General features: G+C 43.9%; 1 protein-coding gene across 9 annotated transcripts in view; it reads right to left on the bottom strand.

Annotated features, from left to right (window-relative positions):
* Window positions 1-27,390, bottom strand: part of ARID1B (AT-rich interaction domain 1B) — a 358,666-nt gene that overhangs the window by 18,382 nt on the left and 312,894 nt on the right. For 7 of the 9 annotated variants that reach the window (XM_086631993.1, XM_086631997.1, XM_086631996.1 and 4 more), the window contains 4 exons: window positions 20,574-20,683; window positions 19,644-19,802; window positions 12,451-12,660; window positions 8,403-8,607 (listed from right to left, as the gene is read on the bottom strand). In XM_086631993.1, coding sequence (XP_086488119.1) covers window positions 8,403-8,607; window positions 12,451-12,660; window positions 19,644-19,802; window positions 20,574-20,683 — 684 coding nt within the window. The remainder of the gene's footprint in view (window positions 1-8,402; window positions 8,608-12,450; window positions 12,661-19,643; window positions 19,803-20,573; window positions 20,684-27,390) is intronic. The other 2 variants (XM_086632001.1, XM_086631995.1) reach the window with 1 other exon arrangement.

Raw genomic sequence — 27,390 nt, 5'->3', positions numbered from 1 at the left:
TACATGACCCCTGAGTGAGCCAGGATCATTCTCCTGCCCTTGAGCTTTAATCACAATTCTAGATTGCTTCTAAAAAGCTTGAAAGCACTTCTGAATTAAGCCACACAGTGTCACGTACCATCTTCTTATATCAGAACCATGTAAGCAAACATCTTAGTGTACCCATAGACTTACTGTAAAATCTGGTATTGCCTAACCCTGCGTACTTCTCTCATGGTGGGCTATTAAGGAGCAATTAAGTTCTTCCCTATCTTACCTGAGCAAGAACTTATTTCATATCTAAAGTAAACCTAAAGAAAAGAAGTGAAATATTTTTTCAGTATTTATGGGCGGCATGAACATGGAATCTTCATAATAATTAACAATGTGTTTTATACAATCTTCTTTGAGAAGGAAAAGGTTTAAAAGCAGAAAGAAGATATCCAACTGAGAAGCTACAAGTCAAATTTCTATCTGGTTGGTGGTGGCTATAGGGCTGGTTATTTTTGCCCCACCTCTTTCCAGATGGCTAGTTAAAAACAGCTGAAAAAAATGGAAGGTGACCGCTATTAGGAGAAGTGCCAAGTTTCTGGTACAGCTTTGTTGATACACTTTGGTCTTGACCTCCATTGGGTCAGGGACCATTCTACAGAACAGGGACTGCAAGTGTTTCCATCTCTGCGTTACGTCATCAGCTACCAAGAAGTCCAAGTGTGGATATGACTACAAGCAACCTCAGAGACCATTATTTCTATGTCATACACTCACAGGCCACCGAACAGTTAATCTATATTTTTGTAATAGCATCAACGTAAGCAGCACATTCCTTGAGAAAGCATAAGATCAGTAGGCACTCCTAATGGTTACCTTTGGTAGAGCAGGCATGATTTTTTAAGCAACTCAATTTTCTCTTGTAGGACGTGATTTTCAGTCCCTTTGCCAAGCTTCAGCCAATCATGAGGAATTCAGCCTGATGGATACTCCCCTCAAGCTAATTTTGTTTTGGAAATTTTCAGATGAAACTGGCCAGCTTTTTCTAAGAGTATGTCTGTGAAAATATATGGTCCTTTTCTGTTGTCCTCAAAAGAGACATATTTTTCTGTGAGTTTTCCAAGCCAAGTATATATTTGGTTACCTTTTCCACACACAGCATCAGTGGGCCCTTCGTTGCCTGGGGAAGAGACTTGGTGGTAATGTTGGGGATGTTCCTGTGACAGGGAAAGCACCCTTGCTGTTCCAGTGTTTATTCTGATTTGGTCAAATAAATTCCTGAACAATACCTGTTTATACGTAGAGATTATTAGCTTGCTATATATTGACTGCAGTTCAGCTCCTGGTTTGATCTGGGCAGCCCTGAATGTAGAGTTGAGCATGAGAACCTACAGCCAGAAAGCCACTCTGCACAAGCTCTCATGGTTACAACTGGAGGTTGGCAAGCAAAGGCAAAGTCCAGAGGAGGCCACGAAGATGATCCGAGGGCTGGAGCACCTCTGCTATGGAGACAGGCTGAGAGAGTTGGGGCTGCTCAGCCTGGAGAAGAGAAGGCTCCAGGATGATCTTATTGCAGCCTTCCAGTACCTAAAGGGGCTACAGGAAAGCTGGAGAGGGGCTTTTTCCAAGGGCTTGCAGTGATAGGACAAGGGGCAATGGATTTAAACTGAAAGAGGGGAGATTTAGATTGGATAGAAGGAAGAAATTTCTCACTCTGAGGGTGGTGAGGCACTGGAACAGGTTGCCCAGAGAAGCTGTAGATGCCCCATCCCTGGCAGTGTTCAAGCCCAGGCTGGATGAGGCTTTGGGCAACCTGGTGTAGTGGAGGGTGTCCCTGCCCATGGCAGGGGAGTTGGAACTGGATGATCTTTGAGGTCCCTTCCAACCCAAACCATTCAGTGATTCTACTATTCTATGATTCTATGAAAGTGATAAGTGTTTCTGACCATCAACAGAAAAGGAGAACAGGAGAATGACAAGGGGCTGGGAACCTGGAAAGGAGATACGGATGCTGCTGAGACCAAATCAAGACTTTGAGAACTCTGAAGTTGCATGGACATGGTACAACAGGGAACGCCAAGAAAGCCCAGAAAATGTACCTAAAGAGAGTTAAAGTACAGGATGCTGGGAACAGGATTGGGCATATGAGTGAAACCAGGCACAAGAGGTTCTTAAGATGCGTGTTCCTTTTCTGAGAGAGTCTGTTTAGAGATGCTGTCTTCCAGCTGTGCAGAACACGCAGGGCAACAGATGAGATCATACAAAGGGCTACACATGGCAAAACTTAGAAAACTGGCACCCAGAATTAGCAGATACTCATGCTGTGTATTTTTTTTCCCAGTTTCTCTTCTGTAGAACTGGAAATGACGCTACTTTCCCTCTCAGGCGGGTACTGCAAAGCTGATTAAAGCTTTTGAAAGCCCTCAAATACGGTTGTAGGGAACACAAGAAAAAACAAGGAGTGGATTTATAACTCTGAGTCTGGCTGAAAACTGTGGCACAAGTGAGGGCTCTACTGAAAAGGGAGGATAACACAAAACACTGAACAGCTTCTCATTCACCGAGCACTGTTTATTTCGTGCACTGACACAGGCATTTCGTGGCAAAAATGCCAATGTGACTGCGTAATGAAGCGTGTATTGAACTGTACATGCACAAGGAAGCATAATGAAGGCTGCCAAGATTGTATCTCACTGCTGGCATTTCCTGACTTTTGAGGACTTGACTTTGCATCCAAGCAATACCCTTCAAACAGTTTTTGGATACAGCATGTGCACACAGGTGCCTGTATGCAAAGACATTAAATGCAAACTAGTTATGTTCTCTCACACGCACATTTTACATGCACTACTATTAGCCATGTTTTCAAGTTAAAAAACATGAAAACAACCCTCTTCTCTGTAAGAAAGTACCATATTCTTTTTTCATGTTTCACCTTAAATTTTACATTTGCTAAGCTGCTCTCTGAAATGTTTACATCTATTCTTGCAGATGGTGGATGTTTAATTTTGATTGTGGACATCCTGAAACAGAAACCGTATCTTTTAAAGCGCTTCATAAGCTTCAGTATTAAACAAAGAACTAAGAAGGAAGACAAACAACAATGTTCTTTCAGAAGAGGTAATCTCTGCTTACATGATTCTGCAGCTGACTTGGGGACATCCAGGAAAAAACCTGTGTGTACGTAGCTACTGAATTCTTCATCTCACATCCACATCTAAGCAACACTTGTCTTTCAAGTGTCGTAACAGATCTGTAAGAATATGCTTTTAACAATAGGAAATCCAGCTAAAATGAAACAAAATGAACATCTCTGCCAGTGAGAAGTCCTGCAAACTCTTCCACGCTCACTGCCAGGCGTTAATTCTTGGCAGCATGGAATTCGAGCACCGGCACGCTTTTTCCTTGCAGAGCCTCACGGCCATAAGTACTGCTTTCAGGAAAGACCCTTTATTTGCCAGAATAGAAATAAGCAATTAAAAAAAAAAAAAGATTCGCAATCTTTCTCTTGCCAGGAATTTTTTCCCTTCAGGAAAAAAAGAAATAAAAGAAGAGTGCAACCTCTTGAAACTCCATCAGCATGAGGCCTGACAGGCTCTCTAGGATATCCCTACCTTTCGCCAGAAGCTACAAATGTCTGCTCTCAAGTAAACAATGGGAAGGTTACTGAAGGTCAAGTACATTCACACACTTCAGAGCCAAGAGCCAGCCGCCACGCTGGGAGGATGATTTTCACAGCACGAGCCCATGTGCCCGTTAGGCTGGGCTGGGGGCCACTGGCCGTGGCGGGACCCTGGACGAGCACGGGTGCAAGCATGGGGGCACCTCCGCCGGTCCCTCCCAGCTCCTCACCCCCGTCTTCCGTGGGGATTCCCTGGACGCTCCATGACATCACCTGCCTGCTAATGGCAGCCCTCGAGGCGGCCCCCCGCCAGCGCAGACGGGCAGGTTCGGTTACGGATGCGGCTGCGGCGCGCAGTGGTGTGTCGCGTGTTGTCCCCCCCCCCGCCATCCCCCTTCCCAAGTCTTGTTTCTCCGCTGCCAAGGAAACGCAGGGAACACACTCTTGGCTCTTGGCGTGCTCTTGCTCCCGCTTTCCAACGCAGGTCTGCTGTCACGAAATCCCGGCTGGCATCACGGCCGGCTGCTGAGCGTTACTGAGGAGCACCCTCAGCTCCACCGTCATGGCCACCCTGCTCGTTTGGCACAGGGGGCACTGCTCAGCCTGGCACTCGGAGCGTCACGCACGCGCAGCCACGTGCCGCAGCGCAGAACTTGAGTCAGAGTACAGCGATGGAAGGTAGCTCCTTCACGCTGATGCTTTTTTGAACTTTGTTCTCCAGCACCTACTGCTGCTCAGCGTAATGGTCCCCAGAATGATTGTCAGTTTAGAACTTGCCACATCGTTTGTGCATGTTTTGGTCAGAACTCTCAAACGCACATGACAGGAGGAGCCTTGTGTCTTTGCACCCACTTCTGGGAAGCCCTGGAGTCCTGGAAGGATGCTTATGAAGACCTACAACACCTCTCTCTCTCTAAGGGATCTTCTACACAGCAAAAGAGCGGTCGGCAGTTGACATGGACCTTGGCACGGACTCAACCATCAGGACATAAGGCCAACAGGTGTTGTAACAGCTAACCACTGCTGGTCCTCACTGCTGAGGGCTTTATCTGACCCGGACGGATTTCAGCTGTGATCCGAAGGCCTCAGCCTACCACAAGCATGTCTCCAACTTGCACAGCCTCGGAGCTGTGCTAGCCACACTACAACACATCCGGGCCCCCGCTTCTCCCTGTGAGTTTTATAAAGAATAGAAGCAGCCAGAACGCTTATTAAAACGGGCAGGTATAGAATCATAGAATCATAGAATGGTTAGAGTTGGAAGGGACCTCAAAGATCATCCAGTTCCAACTCCCCTGCCGTGGGCAGGGACACCCTCCACTACACCAGGTAATCCTACCCCAACACCGTGGGCACTGTGCAAACCTCTGCTGAACAAAGCCAACCAGCCTGTCACTTTGCTGCTCTACCCTCACACCGTTTTTCCATTTTTGATAACTGCTGACACTATCCCGAACTGCACTGTACACAGCACCGAATTATTCACTCCTTTCTGTACCATTCACCTTATCGACGACGCTGTAAGAAACAGAAGTGATGGGAGAATCCCAAATACAGCGCTACAAGCAAATGGACTAACACATGGACCCCGACCACCGCCTGGCAGTCCCATAAATTCAACTTCCACATCACATCCTTTCCCTGACCAGCTTCTTCTCTGGGAATCTCCTCACTAGGGTTGTTGCGCTAGGTTTCCCAGCATTCCATCCATGACTGTATTCCAAAGGTCACCTGTGAGGCAGTCACATAATTACCCCCTGGATGTGGGACATCTGCAACTGCTCATCTGCTCTAAACTGTGTGTCACCATGCTCCTACCTTGCGCAACACCTACCTGGGAACTACGTCTGCGTAGGAACAGAACTCTTCTCCGTACCAAGAAGGCTGTCAGTCCCTGTGTATTCTGATATATATTCCCTGCATATTCTTATGAGCAACTGAAATATTAAGTTTTAAAAGTTTTATGAAGATGAGCTGATTTTTAAACTCTCATGAGCCTGATCTCATCGCATCAGCCGGTTAGAATTGCACGAAACACAACATCCCCTCCTCTGAGACAAGTCCCCCTGCTTTGTTATCATAGAATCATAGAATGGTTAGGGCTGGAAGGGACCTTCAAAGGTCATCTAGTCCAACCCCCCTGCAAGGAACAGGGATATCTCCAACTAGATCAGGTTGCTCAGGGCCTCGTCCAACCTGGCCTTGAACGTCTCCAGGGATGGAGCATCCACCACCTCTCTGGGCAACCTGTTCCAGTGTTCTACAACTCTCATGGTAAAAAATTTTTTCCTAATATCCAACCTGAATCTACCTCCCTCTATATTAAAACCATTACCCCTTGTCCTATCAAGGAATTAACTTCAGCCCAAATACTGCAACCAGTTCTCTGCAAATGGATTTGGCTTCCAAGTGGCTGAGCCAACTGCACACTCTGCCTCCGCGGAGCTGACGGCGCAACAGAGGTTGATGGTTAAAGCAGGGACCTTCGGAGGCAACTGGGTCTTGTTGTACTGGGCTCCCGCTCCCTCTGAATGCCAAAGAGTAACAGATTACCTAAAGTACATCTACAACTCTCCTTCTTTTGTGCAGTTAAAATGTTAATGTTGGTATATACTGAAGGAAAAGGAGCAAGGAAAAAAGCTGACTATTAAAGAGAACAGGCTTGTACTCTCTGCAGCATCTATACCTCAGCGGGATTTCGTGTACTAAAGCTGGAACACACTGGGAAAGCCTTTCTCCATGCAGAAGTGCAGTCCATTCAGTGGCAGGAGCTCTTTTCTCGCCAACAAAACAAACGTTCAGATCTTTGCTTGCTTCCCCCTCTTCCAGTCTCTCTGTCCTGCTGTGTTTTTATTTTAGCAAAATAGTTTCAGTTCTCCTCACGGACAGCTTGCTTGAACGTTATGATAAATGTAAACTTGGGCTTCGCAATTTGCATCGCTAGTGTCGTGATGCAAAAAGGACCCTGGCAAAGCGGTGCATCTGACATTTCTATTCGTTTGGGGTTTACATATTTAAATAATGATTTTTGATCCCAAAACTCAGCCAATTTATGGTGATCATCCCCAAAGCAATTAAGAGCAGTGTTGGAGGGAGAGGGGTAAGGGAGGAGAGAGCAAAGCAAAATACTCTCATTTTTAGTACTGCTGTTTAGTTTTAGAAACAGATGAATTTCCTCTTCACCCTCCTTATCAAGTCTAACACTTTCAGCTCCCCTTACCAGCCTTCTCAGGAGGTCACGGGCACGTCCAGCATCTTTTATTTTTTGCAGTGGTGGACATTCAGGACACCCTATGCTCACCTCAGACAGACAACCATTCGGACTATAGGCTTCAGTTCCAGTACCAAGTGTTTTTCCCCATCTTCTAAACTTGCCTTGCAAAGTAACCTAATTATCTTCTCTATTAAATAATTACTGTTGGGGTACCTGATAACTCTAGGTGTTAACAAGGTGGAGGAAATATTTAAGGTACTACACAAAGAGATGAACCTAGGAAGATTTTAACTAAACACTCCCCAAAATCCTTACATCAGGCTGAAAAAGTGTTAAGCCTCATCATCTTTATCTTTTTCTGTACTGATGAAGCGCTACCACAATATATGATCCCGTAAAAGCTAGAACTGTGATTATCAAGGTCTTTGTAATTTTCTGGTATCCACAACAGGAATTCTCAAACCGGAGCGATGCAGCCTGCAAACTGCCTGTAGAGCTTGCTGGGTCCCTGACTCGCCACTTCCCATTTTCAGCCAGTGAAATTCTGAATTTCTGCACTAACAGAAACTAAAGTATTTAATATTTTCCTGATACTACCTTCTAATACAGGAACCTGCTGTAAACATTCCAGGAATTATATTCTCTTGGCAATCAAAGAAGGTGGTCTGCCTAACAGCAATTGTGAAGGTAAGTATTAACAAAATTATTTTGCTGGTCAAAAAAGCCCAGTAACCAGCAAATCACAGGAAATATTTCTTCTCCCATGGGTAGTTCAGAAGTCAACATGGTAGACTAACAACTTATTACACCTCTTCCTATGTACTTAATATGTTATGGCTCAAGAATTTCCCTGCCTTGAATACCACTCATGACCAACGTGCAAAAGAACAGCCAAAATCAAGCATGTCCAGTTCCAATTTTTCAGACGAAAAGATAAAGACGGTGATGCTAACGACTTATCTGACATACAGGATTATCAACAAAAGAACAGAGACCGTACCTTCAAACTACAAGGTCTGGCAGTGGGGATACACCTTACTCTTAACCCTCTCCACCTGCCACACACTCAACACGAGCCGTATCAGAGCAACCATCTGAGACCCACTGGTCAGGCCAGCATCTGCCACCCTGATGCCAACTGAGCTTTACTGACCAACAGTCGTGTTGAAAGCACAGCTTCACAGTCACAGCAAGGCAAGTGCAAAAACCTGATCCTTAGACAAACGGATGCTCCTTTCAGTCGTGGCTGCCTCGTGTCTTACAGTGCAAGCACATCCATGCAGGATGCTGCTCTTTTTACTCCGCCAATGTAACTCTGAACAGTCAGGGCACGCTGGCACACACGTCTTTATACGTTATCGTGAGCAACGACACGACTGTGGATGGACCTTCATGACCACAGTATGTGGATGGACCTTCAGAGTTGACTCAGGAGCTGGCTCCAAGTTTGAGAACAAGATGCCAACAACATAATTTATCTTCGTCGTTTGTCCAGCAGTAGCAAGACGTGCTTCTAAATATACAAACTACAACCTCGTGAATATCTGTTGGGTTCAAAAAATGGTTGTGTAAGAGGCTGCAGTTTTTTTGACTTACCAGGAGATGGCGGCTGAATCTTAGGTTGTTTCTTCGTATCTCCAGTGCTGAAGACTTCTGGAGGGGGCTCCTCCCCTCGCTCGATCTTGCACTCGAAGGCGAACAGGTACTGGATGTATTGTTTTTTCAGGGAGCTGGCTGCGCTGCTCGAAGTGCCAACGTTCAAGGTGGTTGCCAGCTCGCGCCACTTCTTGTTTTTATTAACCTGGCAAAATAAAGGGCAGAATCATTGGTTTGCAGCAAAGTGATTTGGTTAAGTCAGGAGACAAAAACAGGGGAAGGGGGGGAAGCAAAAAAAAAAAAAAAAAAGGTACTTAATATCTTGGTTTACTTTTTTCTTTTCCTCTTTTAACCAACGCTCATTACTCCCACACGCAGTAATGTGCAGACAGCATTTACAGCTATAAAACCATTAAGGAACCTGCTGATACATAAAAAGATTTGCTGGTGGAGAGTCTTCTGCATGGTGCACCTTTTGCACGCCTTGCACTCTTCCAGGGCCCGTGCTCTTCAGCTGGCAACCCAGCTCCAAGCAAACGCACGCTCCGTCTCCCTCTCTCCAACACCCACCCACACCCACCCCATTCTTGTTAAAAAGCGGCTTCTAAAAACTAATTTAGACAGCAACAACAGCATTATTCTGCAATTTAAGTGTTAGAGCATCGATACGGAAAATAATTTTTTTTTCTCCAAAATAGCCACCAGCTGTCAAACAGTTCAGCCTGTAATTCCTGGTTCAAGTCCTTCCAGTTTAGAGCGTCTCGCAGGGACGGATCGATGCTCCGTTGGCTGGACGAGGGGCAGAGCGAAGCGGGGCCCCGTCGTTAATTAAGGCAGACCTCAAACACCAGGGCCAGCCCGGCCGTGCTCCGCCTGACGGCGCCGGCTGCGCGTCTTGTTTGCAGCGCAAGGCTGAGAACATCGAAACGCCCCGTTCCCCAGTCCCTCCAACACAGCTGATCTGTAATTCCAGCCAAATCCATTTCTCACCCTGGATGATGCCCCTGGCTCCTCTGGCTGTACCACTCAGAGCACCTGATGCCCCAGAGCTCATCCAACCACTTGTGCAAGTGCGAGGGGTGATCCATGGAGGGGAGGCAGCACTGAAACAAACGGGCTTTAAATGTCTGAAATCTCAGGTTTTGTTGGGGAAGAATCCTGGTTATTGCGTGCCATGATGACCGCTATTTGCCCCGAGGCCTAAGATCTTAATGACTCCAACTTGACTCGTACTGCTGCAAGGGTTATCATCAGCCATACTGTTCCCAAGCCTGTGCCAGCCAAGGAAACATTTCTTATGTTTCTCTCAGCGGTCAGAAACGCCGTAACTGCTGCCAGTCAGCAAAGATCTTTTGGGGATGGCATTAATAGCAAGCAGGTTGGCACCACTATGCGAAGGGCTTTCATTTCTCTGGTACATCCTGTATGAACCCACGAGTTAAAGGAGAGGGGGGTTGGACTAGATGACCTTTGAAGGTCCCTTCCAGCCCTAACCATTCTATGATTCTATGAGATTTTCACAAACTGCTCCTGTTGAGGCCTGAAATGCAGTTACACAGCCCTTGGTGCCTGCTGACTTACAGCTAAGGGGTGTGTAATGAACACATCCAACAGAAACATTCCTGCCTCAATGCCCAGTATACTGGCGTTTGAAAGAAGACTGCCAACAGCTGGTCTCTTCATGTTGGGACCCCACCAATGGCAACCATTCAGACAGAGAAGATGCACCTCCGCTGCCGCTCTCGGGACAGAATCACGAGACGTGGAGTGCAGCAACGTTTTTTTAGGAGAGCATCACACAGATGCATTTAAACAAACCTCAGCAAGCAAAGCTCTGCACCTCTCAGTAGCCCCAAACAGATAAACATGGTGATCGTTCACCTGGGCAAAACCAGGAGCCTTTATTTTCAGTGTCCATTTTTACCAACACTGAAGCACACACATTTGCAACTCAAGCTCTTTCAAAAATCAGTCTAAGTGAAAAGCATCTATTCTTCGGCAATGCATAATGTCCGTCGCTGCAAATCAACACTGAGTGTCCCAAAATAAAATAAATTTCCATAAAAAGCAAACAGGAATGACTCTCTAGAACATCCCATCTGCCCCCTATCTTGCTTAATTTTTGATGCCCAGATTCACCCCACAGGCACAACCATGCTATGAGGCACAGCAGCTGCATGATACGATTTACCTGCAATAAAGTTTCTGAGCTAAGAGTAATCAAATCTTCATGATGCTGAGGGGCACGAGCTGAGCACTAAAAATGTCAGGATAACATCTCTTACCCATACACAGCATTTAACAACTGGCAAGGTGAACTATATTAGGTTTTTCTGCCTTCCTTTAATAACAGGAATAGCTGAAATCTCTGGATTTTGAAGGGCCAAGGATCTAATTCGGTAGTCAAATCCTATGTTGTGAGGCATACTATTCAAAATGGCATTGAAAATGGCACTAATTGACGTTGGACATTGCTTTCCTGAAGCACAGATTATTAAAATGTGCTCTCTCTCTCAGGATCTAATTTGATTTGCCATATTTTTGAGTTCAGATTTTGTAATTAGTGTAAAATATCTATTTAAATATTATCTATTTTGTATTCAATATTGCATACACATATAATCTACACAGCTATGTTTAAGGCCTCATCTTGCAAAGTACTGAACATAGAATCATAGAATAGAATCATAGAATGGTCCGGGTTGGAAGGGACCTTAAAGATCATCCAGTTCCAACCCCCCTGCCATGGGCAGGGACACCCTCCACTACACCACGTTGCCCAAAGCCTCATCCAACCTGGCCTTGAACACTTCCAGGGATGGGGCAGCCACAGCTTCCCTGGGCAACCTGTGCCAGTATCTCACCACCCTGAATGTAAAGAATTTATTTCTTATATCCAATCTAAATTTGCTCTCTTTCAGTTTAAATCCATTGCCCCTTGTCCTGTCACTACACACCCTTGTAAAAAGCCCCTCTCCAGCTTTCCTGTAGCCCCTTTAGGTACTGGAAGGCTGCAATAAGATCACCCCGGAGCCTTCTCTTCTCCAGGTTGAACAGCCCCAACTCTCTCTGTTTGTGGATTAACATCCACAAACGTTCTTAAATCCACAGAAATTATGGGTCTCAGCACTTTAAAGCAGCTTCTAGCACCTAGTCAAAGTGGTCTCCCTAAATGCAAGGGATGCTTTGTAGAAGCATCAGGCAAGGACAGACGACTCTGAATACCAAATTTAAGGCTGCAAATAATGACCATTTTCTCCTGCTTTCCCTTTGCACCGTGCTAGACAATGAAACATTTAGGTTTATTCTGTAGTGGTCAGTCTTACAGAACTCACAAGTAATTTCCGAAGATCTCTTTGCAAAAAATTCCAGTTAACTGGTGAGATCACCAGCCAAAGCTTCTCTCTCCCCTCTGTGATTTTTTTATTCTCAGCTCTTCCTGCTTTCATTTTCCTTCATCTCAATTAAGTAACTCACCTCTTCCCTGTAATCATTGTGTTTGTAAGGCCACTCAAAATATCCTGTAAACATTTTCCAAACACAGGGAAAGCACAGCCCATGTCCAAGAAACAAATGTACCCTACAGAGCCACTCAGAGATAAAAGGTTTGGGATGAAGGACTGTGTTTCAAGAATATACCTGCCCTTTCTCTGGAGTGATGAATTGATTTGTCCTACAGGCAGTATCCTAACCTGGGAAAGCCAGGTTTGAAAATCCCCTTTTCTTTTCAGCTCCATCGTGTGTTTCTTACTCGTAGCTTTGATCCAACGGCCTTTCCTCTTTTATTCCCTTAGTGGCATTACTGGATTCCCCTGAACACCAAACAATTTCACTTGTCTACAGCAACGGTCACTTTTGACTCAAACTGCAGAGTTTTAGGGCAATTACGCAGCCCAAAATGAACTCCAGTAAAATACTAAAGCACAAAACCCTCTGTTCTTCAACAATGTTGTCAGGGCTGAAAACGTAATGGTGTGACCAGCTGGAAACGCTCTAGGAAAAACCACCTATCACCTTTTCAGAAGATTCCCTTTCAAGCACTTCTCACCTGTGCCAAACCTCCGATCTCTTTGACGCAGACATAGAGCCTGAAGAGGTCCAGGGGCTTCTTGCCCACGGCTGGCAGACTGGCCACGGGCGTGCCCCTCTCCTCCATGAACGTCAGGTACCGATCTACCCACATCTTCCGCTCCGGCTCGTTTCCCAGTTCATAGACTTTTGTGATCTTCTCTCCAGTTGTGGTAGAGGAACTCGATTTCTAGATCGCAAGAAGAAAAAAAAAGAGTTGGGGGGAAGGGTGGGAGGGGGAGGGAAGAGAAAGTAAGAAACTCACGACATTGAAAAAGAGAAGATGTCAAACAAACTAAAGCTATCACACAACAGTCAGGAATGAAGGCTACTAGTTCAGGCACAAACAGCACATTCTGTCCATATACGGAAAATTCAGCTTTTTAAATAAAGGGCCCAAACTCCCCATTTTCATTGTTTTCTTTCACTGATCTGAACTTTGGATCCCAGAAGGCAAGGTTCTGATGTTGCCTCACGGCATTTGAAGAAGAGGTAGCTCTCACACAGTGCTTGTCATCCACGTACCTCCAAGTACTTTGCAAGCAATATTTTGGGTAAAATTAAAAACAAAGTTTGTCCCACACAAGTTCACATAATCCTAAAACCAAACCAAATCCACCCTCTCCTGTATGCCCCCCAAAAGGGGCTAGAAAAGCTGAAAGTGTTCTTCCAGAACAGGAATTGCACAAGAGTAGTCTAAAGCGTGAACCATGGCAATCCAGCACACTGGGGACACCAGTACTCTCTTTAGAGAGTCATCAATGGTGACGCTTTACTACCTCTTCGCACCACCGCTGGCCAAAAAGCAAGATGAGAGTGCCTACAGTGCAAGGAGATTGGTGGCAACGCTCTTTGTGAACTGCCCATTAGCTGTCCAAGCCAATAACGCTCATGAGTAGCTACTACTCTCCTCCCTTGACAGAGGACAGAAAACAGTAATTTCAAGTCTAGCCCACCCCCCCGCAGTGAGCAGGGACATCTTCAACTACAGCAGGTTGCTCAAAGCCCTGTCCAACCTGACCTTGAACATTTCCAGGGATGGGGCATCTACCACCTCTCTGGGCAAGCTGTTCCAGTGTTTCACCACTCCCATTGTAAAAAATTTCTTCCTTATATCTAGTCTAAATCTATCCTTTTTTGGTTTAAATCCATTGCCCCTTCTCCTATCGCAACAGGCCCTGCTAAAAAATTTCTCCCCATCTTTTTTATAGGCCTCCTTCAGGTACTGGAAGGCTGCAATAAGGTCTCTCCAGAGCTTTCTCTTCTTCAGGCTCAACAATCTGAACTCTCTCAGCATTTCTCCATAGGGGAGGTGCTCCAGCCCTCGGATCGTTTTTATGGCCCTCCTTCAGACCTGCTCCAACAAGTCCGCGTCTTTAAACGTGTATTACAGCCTGGGGAAAGCCAGGGATGCAAAGCAATCCGCTGAACCACCACCAGGAAAAGTGAGAGGTGGAAAGAGCAGAATTCTTTCCCACGTGGCAGAAGGGCCCGAGTGAACCTGTTCTGCTGCTGCTCATGAAAGCTCATGTTGTCTCGACGCCCTTTTCTTCTCTACGTGGAGATGGCAGAAAGCACGGAGGCTGCTCCACGAGCTGTACCTTCTCGCCGTGTCTTTTCTGTGCAATGCAACCCCATGAGAGGGGGGCTCTGTGCCGTGTGGGGATGGACTACACCTTATCTGAGGTGCCTCTGATCTGACAGCAGAGAGGGCTGCTGCTTCTGCAGGAAGACCCTCCTGCTGGCAGAAGGTGAAGTGATTTGCTCAGCAGTGGAAGACGGGAGTGGTTCAGAATGAAGCACAAGAGAAAAAGATTGATATAAAGCTTTGGGAAAGGAGCCAAAATATATGAAGGGAAACATATCCTTTACGTCTGTATAGCAAAATCCTCAACTTGGTTGTTGACTGCAGTAGACACTTCTTTAAACTCATATAGTCAATCACTCTTTCCCTCCTTTGCCTTTTCCTGACTTTGAATGGGAGACAGCACTATTCTGAAGCAAACAGGAGCTCGTTTCTAGTCGAACATGTCTAAACAAGACCCTAGCTGTACCCCACGGATGCTCCAGAACCATCCACTTGGTCTATGCCCCCACATAGGACATAGATCCCCTGGTGAGGACTGGCACTCAACGCCACGGAAGACGCGGTGGGGTAGCATCCAGGGGCCGATGACTTCAAAAGCATTGCCACCACTCATCCCGCACGTCAGCCTGGAAAATACGACAGGCTCCGTGTCTGCCTCCAGCCATGAGCTGCAACTTGGCAACGCTGGAGAAGAGCCAGCAGAACAGAGACGTGAAGCCAAGGGGGGTGACCCAGCAGTTCCATGAGCCATTGCTGTTCTTTCCAGTGAATGGATATTCATTTTCATTAAATAAATAGCCTCCTGTAAAGCCTCCTGCCTTGCTTCCTGATACTGTAACTTCTTAGTAGTCCTTCCTACAGGCAGACAGGATCACCTTTCTTACCTAGAAATCAGGTGCACTCCCGAATTTCCTTGAGCCAGACCCAGCTGTGCTACAACTCCAACTGAATTCGGCACCAAGGCTCAACTTGTTTGACTAACCCTAAGTGGCTGGCAGGAAAGTACTTTGACATGAGTCCTGCAGATTACGCAACGAAATCACAAACTGATGCTGTAATGGCAACCAGTTTACTCTAAGCATCACCTGCTCTGTATCTGAGTGTTTAAGAGAATCAGTTTAACTCTTTTCGATGAATATACTTTGTCAAAGATTTTTTTTTTGGGGGGTGGGTGGAAAGAGGGAAGTAGGCAAGTCGTGTCACTACTGATCCCATCTTGCAGTGAGAACAGATATATGATCACATAGGCTTGAACAGCTGACTAAACTGGAGCCACTCCACTACCAACTGCAGTAAGAACAGAGTTACTCTACTGCTCATCAGCATGATTTTATCTGGACACCTATGATGCCACACAACTCTAATAAAAACGGTGGGAAATTTCAGCTTTTACCCAGCAAATTTTGTACGTGCTTATATTCTAACTTAGAAGGCAACAAAATCGTTTCTATTAGTTTCACTAATAGTTTCACTTTTATGTTAGTGCACGATCAAAATGTTCCAGTATACCAGTTTTACGTTTCCATTTTTATATGGTAAGATTCTCCTTTTCAATTCAGATTCAGAGCAGAATGGAAACCAGTTAAGAATTTTTCATTCTGGGGTTTTCTACTCTCTGCCTCAAATGATGCTGCTTTTCAGCAGTGTGGCAGCAGGCTCTAAAATGACAGTATAATCTGAAAACTTTTCACAGTTTACAGAAGGTAAGAAGTGTTTCTTACTGTGTGAGCTTTCAGGTTGTCATGCTTTGTAAAATGGGTGCAATTTTCTTCTAAAATGAAATGTTAACTTTAGAAGAATGCACTGGAGGGAAGGATGCTGTTCCTCAAGAGTAAAGATCTTTTTCTTTTCTCTATTTTTATAAATGTAAACATATAAAAATGACAGATGTGTGCAAGCTAGTCTACACACAAACAAACTTGAGTTATACATGGGCAGGCTCAGCTGGAAGCCTAAATTTGCCTACAGGTAAATGTTAACCCTCAGAAAATAAGGGTTTATTACGAAATGATCCCATTAGCAGATTGTTAACTACAGCGAGCGCGTGCCAAGCAATGCTGGAAGAATACAGATCATGAGCTTTTCTTCTGTTAAGTTTGTTGATAATTTTGGTTATAAAAGAATGCTGGTGCAAGCCTGTGGCACATACCTTTACTGATTTAGTTGTATCCTACTCTGCCCTTAATCTCCAGCACTCTTCTACAGGATATGACTGGCCATATTTAAATGTGTGATTTAAAAAATCCCACATCTGAATGTACGGATACCAAAGCCAGTTCTCATATTCAATTTGCCAAATCCCATGCTTTATTCTCAATACACCTATCACCCATTAAAACTGTATCACACACAGACTTCTGTAGGGTGAATCCTTCAGAGCAACACAAATTTCTGTAGGAGTTCTTTTCACATTAAGGCAGTGGGTAGCGGTTGCTGCACGTATCTCTAAGCATCTCTATATACAGGGCCACAAAGATGATACGAGGGCTGGAGCACCTCTGCTATGGAGACAGGCTGGGAGAGTTGGGGCTGTTCAGCCTGGAGAAGAGAAGGCTCTGGGGGGATCTTATTGCAGCCTTCCAGTACCTAAAGGGGCTACAGGAAAGCTGGAGAGGGGCTTTTTCCAAGGGTGTGTAGTGACAGGACAAGGGGCAATGGCTTTAAACTGAAAGAGGGCAGATTTAGATTGGATATAAGGAAGAAATTTTTCCCTCTGAGGGTGCTGAGGCACTGGCACAGGTTGCCCACAGAAGTTGTAGCTGCCCCATCCCTGGAAGTGTTCAAGGCCAGGTTGGATGAGGCTTTGGGCAACCTGGTGTAGTGGAGGGTGTTCCCGCCTGTGGCAGGGGGGTTGGAACTGGTTGATCTTTGAGGTCCCTTTCAACCCAACCATTCTATGATTCTAACTATCTACTGATCACTTTCCCCACTGCAATAAAGAATTTGCCAATATTACACTTACTAGACCTATTTTACTACGGAACAGAGCGTGCACACGCAGGCAGCAACACTGCAAAAGCTCAATCTCAGCCTCAAAGAGGCTTTTGCAGGACCCATTCTTCTGCCAAGATTTCCTCCTGAAGGACTCTGCAGATGCCTCACCCACCGCTAGCACCATGGACATGCAGTACCATTCCATGTACCCACTGTCGCACTGGTGTGCACCTATGGACAGTGAACAGCATTTGACGAGGTTTTCATAACCTGTTTTATTCATGTCGTCATGACTCCTGCGTAGCTCACACCCACACTTGCAAATTCTCTTTTAAAGAATTTTAAAGCCATCTTGCCACTGTCAGGGATGAACACTACACGCAAAATTAGTGCAGCAGAAGTGTTCTTCTACCTAGGTACCCAAAAAGCCCTCAAAACACAACGTTCAACAATTCCTTCTCCCCATTTTCTCATGGCTCCCTTCCAAATAAAACTGCTGAAAGAGGGGATCCACTTAGTAGGATCACAGGGCTACTGCGACGCGAATCACAGACCCTTCACCCTCACTTTTATCCTCTTCGTGGAATGGAGAAGTTGTAGCACATGAAGCAGCTTTGGGATTTAATGAACAAATCCAGGCTGTTCCCAGTTGTAACGGAATGCCTGCAATCAGTCGTTCCAGTCTACGTCAGGCTGCTGTTGGAGTCGATGAAGTTATCCAACACATTTACAGCACTTACTTTCCCATTGTTCCAAAACACTGCATTTATCTGTATCTGTGTACCCAGAAGCTAACTGAAGCTAAAGATGCAGCAGCATTTGGACAGAAGGGCATTCAGAAGAAACTGAAAGCACAAACTTGCTCCACTTATTTTTTCCAGTGCGATACTTTGGCATATTTCCACGGAAAAAACTCCACCTATGTTCACGATGACTCTAGGATTTGTTACGCAGTTTATGCAATGAGCTCAGGAACGCGTCATCATTTGGTGGCCTTGGAGAGGAAGAACTCGTGTCAGACAGCCTGTGCAATAACTCTCTTGCTTTCCTCCAGAAAATCACCCAAACAAGCGATACCCAAAACATTACTTACAGAGAAAACTAACAGTTTTTGGTACCACCCTTTCAGAAACGCTGTTACGATGAGACTTTGTGGGATCAAGTAACACCAGCTGCCTTCTGAGATTCAAAGTTGCTGCCAAATAAACATCAAAATGTTAAGGTGGTGCATTTCATGTCACGCTGCCCCTTTGCTCAGGGGATTCACTACATGTCTGGGTTTCGGATGGGTACGGCTTTTTCCTTCCAATTGGCCTTCCTCTGTTTGCCCTGAGACATACTCTTCAATCATAGAATCATAGAATGGTTAGGGCTGGAAGGGACCTTCAAAGGTCATCTAGTCCAACCCCCCTGCAAGGAACAGGGATATCTCCAACTAGATCAGGTTGCTCAGGGCCTCGTCCAACCTGGCCTTGAACGTCTCCAGGGATGGAGCATCCACCACCTCTCTGGGCAACCTGTTCCAGTGTTCTACAACTATCACGGTAAAAATTTTTTCCTAATGAATCCAATGAATCACTTTGTGGAAATTAAGCTGTTATCAAAGAATTGTTGCTAATTTAAGTGCACATTAACATTGGAAATAAACCCTTTCTAGTCCTCACAAGAACATATTTCAGTATTCTTCTACAGCGAAATTATGTTCATTATTACTTTTGGCAAAAAGAAAGAAACGAGGAACAACATATATTTTTCTAATTCAGAAAAACAAAGCAAAAATGACCAAGCAGGCATATGCTCCCCATAAGCCGTATCAGCTTATGTCTGCATTCTCTTTTCTATACATGTATATAGATTTTCTGTGTGGTTTTCTTTACAATCTGTATGAGAACGACTAAACATTTTTCAGTTAAATAATAGTTTTCTACAAACATACGTGTATCAGCTTTTTTTCTACCCATAAGCTGCGTTATTTCAAAATAATTGAATGAAGCAAGTCAGAAACGATTTTGGTTTAGTCTGTGCCCTGATAACCTAAGGATTGTATTTCCAAATACCCATTCCAAAATTAAAAATGTTTCCAAAATATATACGGCAGCTTTTCCATGGTGCTGAGTCTACAGTTTAAACTTCGACGGATCTTAGTTTCAACAGAGGAGAAGATTTCTCGTTTCGGTTTGGATTTTTTTTCCCTACACAACCCTAGCAAAGCCAAGTGCAGCAACCAGAGTGAAGGCAGTTGTGTGAAGGAGTTTGGGCCCAGGAACAGAAATGGAACTGTCCTTAACAACACAGTCGGCATGCTTGGAAGCTGATGCAGTACAGGAAGGATGTTTTCTTCACAACAACTGCTGTTATTACCAGACAGCACACTTGCACGACGCACGCAATTTTACTCTTTCTTATTTCAAAGTACTCTCGGGACAAATTTTGCCCTTGGATAAGCATGCTCAGGCCCCACTGAAGCCAGGCAGTGGAACTTACAGTCATGTGTCCGAGAGCAGAATTTGTACCCAGTGTTATAAAGAAAGAAAACTGTTTAGTGGATAAATAATGAAGAAAAGGAATTTACAAAACAAACAAGCAAGCATTAAAATAGAATTAATTACAAAAAAAATAAACAAAAACCAAAAAAAACCAGAGCCACTTACAGGGCTTGATGGAGTCTTTGGCCAGCCTGGGCTGCTAATGCTATCACTTTCATCTCCATGAAATGAGGAGATGCTAGCAGAGCTTGGGGACATTGGGGAAGGGACTGGCAGGTTGCCTGGGGTTGGGGGCTGAGAAATACCCTGAGAGCTGTAGCTATCCTGTGGTAGAGGAATAAAAAAAAAAAAAATAATATGACAAAGGCAGGGCAAACTTTATTAAAAACAAAAAAAATACATCCAGTTTAACAGACTGACCAATTTTTATATATAAAATATATATAAACAGAGAGACACATAGAGAAAACACACACATATATAAATATATTTATATATATATATAAAAGGTTATTCAAACAACATTGTTAATTAGTATAATTTGGAAAGTTTGCTGGATGCTTGGCTAAAGTCACTAAGCCACCATGCTTACTTCAAGCTCACATGGAATGCTAAGCATGGGTTTCCCCTTATGAAAGAAAGAAAAAAAAAAAAAAAACAACAAGCTGTTCACCTTATTTTATTAAATAAGGCAGGAAAGCAAATTATTAAAGTATGTTGCTGCTGCTGAGGCGGCCAAAACAGGAAGCTATAACTGAAGGCAGAGAAAAATGGCTGCAAGTATTGAAACCAGGCAAGACCCTTCCTTCCCACCCACCTGGCACAGCCCAATCCCCACGCAACTTTTGGCTCGAGTTGCTTTGCCCCACGCAAGTTAAAATGCCGTAAGAACTAGTAACTTTCAGATCCACACAATGAAGGAAAAAAGAAGAAAAAAAAATAAAAATAAATAAAAGAAACAAACGAAGAGACTGCACGTGAATGGAAAGGCATGCAGGAAAGAACAGAAGTGGGAAGGCCAAAACCAGGAGATGGAGGACAACACAGCAGACTTCTGCGGGCTGAACCGACACCACGTGCCGAGGTGGTAAATACCTTTGACTTGCCCTCGGGCTGGGGGGGTCCTTCTTCTTTGCCATCTGCTTTGAGAGGAAGGGGTAGTTTGGACTCACCGGGTGTCATCATATCTGCAAGACCCATAGGTGCTAATCGAAAACAGGAGAAACAGTTAAGCATGACCACGTTAGGTTTTGTAGGGAAAACCACCACCTCCTGCTGCAAGACTGTGGAGACACGTGAAGCAGAGGTGATCCCACCTCCGTCCCGTTATTCCAGTGTCCGGAAACCTGGAAACCTCTTCAGGTGAAGTGAGGAAATAACAGAGAGTGAATGAGGGGAGAACACAAGCACCATGCAACAACAACTACCGCCACTTTACAAAGCGAAATTAATTTTTCATGCTGCTGGTGGTCTTCAACCATCCCCACGTTTGACCACTACGTTTTAACAGAAAGAGAGTCTATTTCAACAACCACTGCCCCTTCCCTCTAGCGACGGACAAACGCAAATGAAGACGATGTGCATTTTGCTGGCAATGCTGAATCCGAGAAGAAGGCTCAATTTCCCAATTACATCTGCATTGAGGTGCGTGTCCAGCAGATAATTCCTGCCTCTACCAACTTCAGTACGAATGGCTCAGCCCTTGTGAGCCTTAACTACAGCTTGTAAATCTGCAAACTCTGCTCTGCTGGAGAACCGGCACGCAGCTTCTTCCCCTCCTGCCGAAACGAGGTGGGACTATAACGAACGCACAAATGTCTTTCTCTATGCAATTGCTTCCCAGGAGCGTGAGGAGTTTAAGGTGTTTTTTTTTTTTATTTGAAGATGCAAGTGCTAAGCAGAGTATTATTGCTGCAGAGCTGCTGGGTTCCTGGATTTCTAGAAAGACGCAAGGAGAAACATTCAGATAAGTAGACAGAAAATACTGGGCAGAGCAGATGCTAGGAGATGGCATGACACTGAATCAATGCAAACAACCAGAGAACAACAGCAAGACACCAGGTGAATCTTTTCCTGCAGAAAACCACGCGCACAGCATTTACGAAAGACTGGATTATCTTCCCTTCCTTTCCCTTTTTTCTCCCTCTCATGCCCTTCTTTCAAAAAAGGATCTGAGATAAGAAAAACATAGGGTAGAATAACATACAAGGCAATGAAAAAGGAAAAAATACGTATCTCAAGCTTACAAATTTTAAGAATCGGCAAAGCATCACTGTTTAAAAAAAAAAAATTAAAATCTGATCATTACCAGACTAGCGTGCCTCTCTGCGAAACGACAATGCTGGCTCGTGCTAGGCAGCAGGCACACTGCACAGCAAGCCAACGAGAGGAGGGGGAAAAGAAGCTTAAAAAATACTTCACAGATTGCCCACTACAAAATGATTATTGCACATATTCATGTATTACTATGTTTTAGAAAATAATTAGTTTTAATTACAGCAGTGAGAGCATGAGCAGGACTCTGGCGAATACGCTGGCAAGCTTTGCAGTGCTAATTTGCTAATATCTTTAGCATCACTGCAGGTTGAGACTACGGGTCTGCCAAAAAAACCTACCCAGCCATGTGCCATGTGAGTTTACAACTGTATGCTCAATATTCAGCTTTGAGCTGCCGGTGTTTTTCATGGGCACATTTTCTTGTTTTTTTTTTTTTTTTTTTTTTTCAAAGCACATTTGTAGCCCAATCAAGCCCTTAAAGTCATCACAACACATAAATCATAATTGAGATTTAAAAAAAAAATAATAAAAAATTACTTGCAATACTTAAGACTTCAAGAATTGGAACAAAAAGCCTTTTTCAAGTGATGCAGCTGCAGAGAAAATCTATTGGGATCAGCTAAAAATGCTGTTATTTTTATGTATGTCTGTGAAACCTCAACAAAACAGCCAAGCAATATGATACTGGGAAGCCAGCATCCACTAAGCATTTGATTTGTGTGCATTTTGCCCTCATACTCTGTTGGAGGATCTGGGGCAGACTGTGACCGCTATAAAGTGAAGGATGGCAGCCTAACACATTTTAGTTTTGAATTCTACGGTTTTTTTTTTAAAAAAAGTTATTTTTCTTCTAGAGATTTTGTAAAAATGTATGTACAAAATGGTCCAATGTATGCCACAGTCTGGTTTCAAACTGGGATGCACAACTGTTATACAAAATCCTTTTTAACAGTTAACACATTTCACGCTGTGAAAGCACTGAAAAGAAGCCTTAGTTTTAGTTCCAAAGGAAACCAAGATGACCTCTAAAGCAATTTTAGAGAGGTCAAACAAAGCAAAGTTAACAACCACGCTTCTTCCCCAGAATTCTGCATGGCTAAATCCTCTGCTGGTGTCTCACTGTCATCTAGGTTGGCACATCGTGTTTCTGTTACAAAGAATACAACAATTGTGCCCGCTCCTGGTAATCCTGTTGCTATCAGAATTCCTCTATAAAATCTCTTTTCCAGAGAGGTTTAAGCTAGCACTTTATGTAAAGGGCGAGTAACCCTAGTCTGCAAATTACCACGTGTATTCTGACTGTATCAATCATGTTTAGAAATGTAAAAATTCCGATTCATTTTGGTTTTTGAATATTTCTGGTTGGAACACGCAGATACAACTATCAGGACTTGGAGACAATTCTGGAAAAAAAAAAACCAAACCAACCTTCCCAAATTCTGTTTTGCTTTTTGTTCTAAATTATTTACTTCATCTACATCCTTTCTTTCTACCTATAAGAGGAGAAATGCAAGGGTTTTACTAGCAAATTGCCAGCTTGCCTAGTTTCCCTATAGCTTTTACTCAAGGTTTTTTCACAGCTACTTTTCTGTCCACTGTCGAAATGCTGTTTCATAACTTCTTGCAAATCTACTCTCCAGCGATTTGCCAACACACATTCCTTGGCTTTTTTTAGCAAAGCCAGTACAGCCAACACATTGTTTTGACCCTTTCTGAGCAACGAAATACTGTTATTGTCACGAAACTGTTAAAATAAGACACGGTCTTTTTCTACGCGGTACTAATAATTCCGCGTGTGAAGTGCAGACCAAAGGATAAAACATGTTAGAGAGGAGGATAATAGGGAAATCTTGACTCAGAAAGTGTTGTAGCGTACTGTGAATAGGTTTCAAGTACTAGCCTCTGGCTTATTATAAGAATTTAAGAGCTAGAATGATTTCAAAAAGCAAGTATGGGTCAAGGTCCTGAATTAACTATTCCACACTGAATTTAATGTACTCAAAGGCAGAGAGCGACACGAGAAAAACTGCAGCAAAGTGTTCTTTTTTGCTAAAGGCTGCTCTATCAGTCCCAGAAGATGATGAAATACTGTAGGAGCAGCAATACCCAAACATTGTTTTTCTCTTTATTGCTAGTGCAATAACAAATCACACTCTGCAAAACTGAATATTACGTCCTTTGTAAGACATTCCTCCCTCCTTTCCACCCCTTAGCATTCTCCCTCTGGGAAAAAAAAAAAAAAAAAAAAGAAGAAAAAGCAGTGAATCCGTGACTCGTGGAGTTGGCAAGAGGATCCCCACTGCTTTTATGCCCAGAGAAAAAACAGAAGAGGGACAACAGCATTGCCTAATGTCCTGCCACGAATGCCCATCTCCCTCTGGGGGAAAAGTACAGGCCAGGGCACTTGGACACCTTATCTGAGCAGGACGAGCCGGCCACCATGGACCTGAGCGCTGCAACTCCTTTGTGCCTACCACATCTCGTCCGAGGGATGAGAAGGGCACGCAGTTTGGGACGCGGGCATCCCTATGCCAGGAGCTGGCTGGATTTACACTCACACAATGACCATCGGATTACGGTCACCGCTTGGTTGGAGCACGGGTGATGGGATGCTTCAGCTGCCACCGACTGCTGACATTCTCCAGAAAGTTCATTTAAAAGCACGTTATAGAATAGTTCACAGGAAGACGTGCGTTAGGGCAAAAAAACCCAGTGAAATAAATGGAGGTTTCCATTTTGCAGGAAAAATAAAAACGTAACCAAGCTGCAAAACAGAGAAAACCAACTGAGATTTCTGAAAAATGCTTCACATTCATCAACACCTCTCTGCCAGAGGTTCATCCAAATAAACACAAAGTCAAATATATATAACATAAATGGAAAGGTAAGCGTTGCATCTATTTTTAAGGTCATTTTTAAGAGCATCCTTCAGTGCAAGCAACTTCTCCTAGAACTTTATGTTTTATGTAAAGTATATTACAATGTTAAAAATTTGTTGGGAATAATCATACCCAGAAAATTACAAGTTTCAGCAGGACAGATGTAGTGAAACTAGGAAAGGATCCTTGTGGCAGTAAGGAGATTAATGCTTTTTTTATGAAGTCTTGTTCACCTCCAGAGGTAGTAGAGATCGTGAGTGCCAGTTTCTGCGCAAGCACAACATGGAAATCTGTGAGATCAAAACTCCATACTGTTTATTTTCAAAGATAATTCTCCCTAGAACTGACAAGGCTCACAACATGAAATTATTATTTTATTTATGTTGGGTTTTGTAAGTTTCCTTTTATTATATACATTTTTAAAGCCTGAATTTAAAAAGCAGGGGAAAAAAAATCTAAAATATATATGTGGGAAAAGTGAACTCGTATAACAAATGCACAGTGGAGGTTATATAGTTTTTCTGAGTGGCAGTTTGTTCCACAACTGTGAAGGGATTCTGGCACATTTCCTTGAAGCTTTTGGTATTGTTATGGATGGGATACTCTACCAGAAGGGATACTCCATCAGAAGGATCTATCTGCTTTGATCTCGTAATTTCTGAGTTGCTAAACTGCTCTACATCAGCAGAAACTGGCCATCTGCTGTTTGATCTGCAGTCACTGTTGAAGTATCAAGATGCAGAACTGCAACACGACTTCCCTTTCAATTGTGACGTTCATTAAAAAACCTAAAGAATTAAAAGGATCAATTGGTATTAAGGGCTTACAAATACTAATAAAAACATGTGGCAAAACTGGCGGTAAGCTTAGCCCTTGAAGCTCCAAACCATATGAAAAAATTCCGAAGAGCATCAGCAATCTTCCTCTCTTTTAGAGAGTAAAACTTAAAAGTGCATTTGATTAAAATGAACATAACCAAAACCTACCTTCCTCCCTCAAAACAGGCAACACAACTGCACTCTCCAACACCCAGACAGCCAAGCAACCAACTGCTCACCTTAGTTTCTTACTGGCCTCCAACTGAAACCACCGCTGTCCACGTGCAGAGCATGAGCAAGTCAACGAACGCCTCCATCAGCAGCCACTCCGTTGCGTTTGGTTTTGGCCCTACACACAGACTGAACCCCGTTTTACCCGACAGACGGGTGACTCCACACCAGCAGGAAAAAGGCTCAAGAGCCAGATAGCTGAAGGGGTCTTTGTGTCACAGAAAAGGACGTTTTGAAGCCTCTAAGTAGGTGCCACCTGCTAGTTCTCCATCTCATCAAATGCACCTCATCAATTGCAGGGCCAGAGCTGACCCCAAAGTGCTTCTCCAGCTCAAGACATTATCATTTTAAGCCCTGTATTTGCACTCCTCTTAAGCTCAGCCCTTCATTTCTTTGACCCAAGCAGAAGGAGGAGTCGGGGTAGGGGGAAACGCAGCATTCCCACCGCGTGTGCCCCCAGCAGTGTGTTCAGACCTAATTTTCTCTCTTTGTTCCCCTTGTACCAACGTTGTCTGCACGCTCTGTGCAAAGCAATACAGTGCCATCTCGATGCACGTCTGCTCACACACGGAGGAGAAGAGGTGCACTGAACTCCTCTAGTCCATCTCATACGTACTTTCCATTGGGTAATCTTTGAATTAATAAAACTGGAACAAAAGAAAACCTCACAAATGCACTGGCAGAAAAAACCACTGATAAATGTTTAAATTATTAAAAATCCAATATTTCAGAATGCATAACACAATAAAAAGAGTATGACTACCCCTTACAAAAGACTGCTAGGATAAATGGCCTTGCATTGAACAGATTTCCACTGTATGAAATAACGAATGGCTGAATTATCTGAACAAAAAACCCTCTGTGAATCTTCCTTTAAACTGGTTATTCCTTAGGAATACATAAATCTTCTTAGGCAGGGCACTCTGCCATCTGTTTGCTGTTGGTTATTTTTGCAGCTCTGGGGGCCAAAGGAAAAGGGGGAAAAATTACTTCTGCTAATAGCAAAACAGAATTTATAGCACAGTTTCAATGCTCAGAAGTAATTTTATTTCAGCAAGCCAGACAAAACACATAACTACACAAACAAAACATAATATTACCTGGGACAGCTCTGGTGGGGGAAAAGCAAGCTATTATCTAATGGTCTTTTCAATAGCTTTTCCCTCTTCATCCTGACAGCGAACTGTGCCGTCTGGACTAACCAGTGGCTTCCAAGGCAGCACTGGAAAAAAACTTATTTTTTTCTTTTTTTTTTTTTTCCTTTCTATTCTTTTCTTTTCAAAAAATCTTACCCATCGACCACTTCCTTTCTGTTTCTTCTGCTAAACAAAAATGTAATATAATATTCTTGAAAAAGAAGACACTTTTAAGTGTCTCAGGGACTCCTGTGTAGAGGATAGAAACCCTCTGGACATACTAGCCACCAGAGTCTCACAGTGGCCATTTTCTGCCCAGGAAGACAGGGCATGTAAAATTGGCAGGGAAGAAAGACAGGGAAGGAGGCTAAGGATGAAGGAACGAAACAAACTAAGCAGGGCAGGAGGAAGATACTGAAACACAGGCTCTTGGCAAGATACAACCGAAGTAGTAAAGGATTGCTAAAGAAATAAACTAAAGTAGAAACAAAACCAACTGAGAAACGAAATCAAACCACGGCGGCACAACCTATCCAGCATCCAGAAAAACTTCAAAACCCCCAACCCTTCA

Source organism: Tauraco erythrolophus, chromosome 2, assembly GCF_009769465.1.
Source record: "Tauraco erythrolophus isolate bTauEry1 chromosome 2, bTauEry1.pri, whole genome shotgun sequence".
Lineage (NCBI taxonomy): Eukaryota > Metazoa > Chordata > Aves > Musophagiformes > Musophagidae > Tauraco > Tauraco erythrolophus.
Note: the sequence above shows the minus strand (reverse complement) of the source record. Positions and strands in the feature narration are given on the sequence as shown.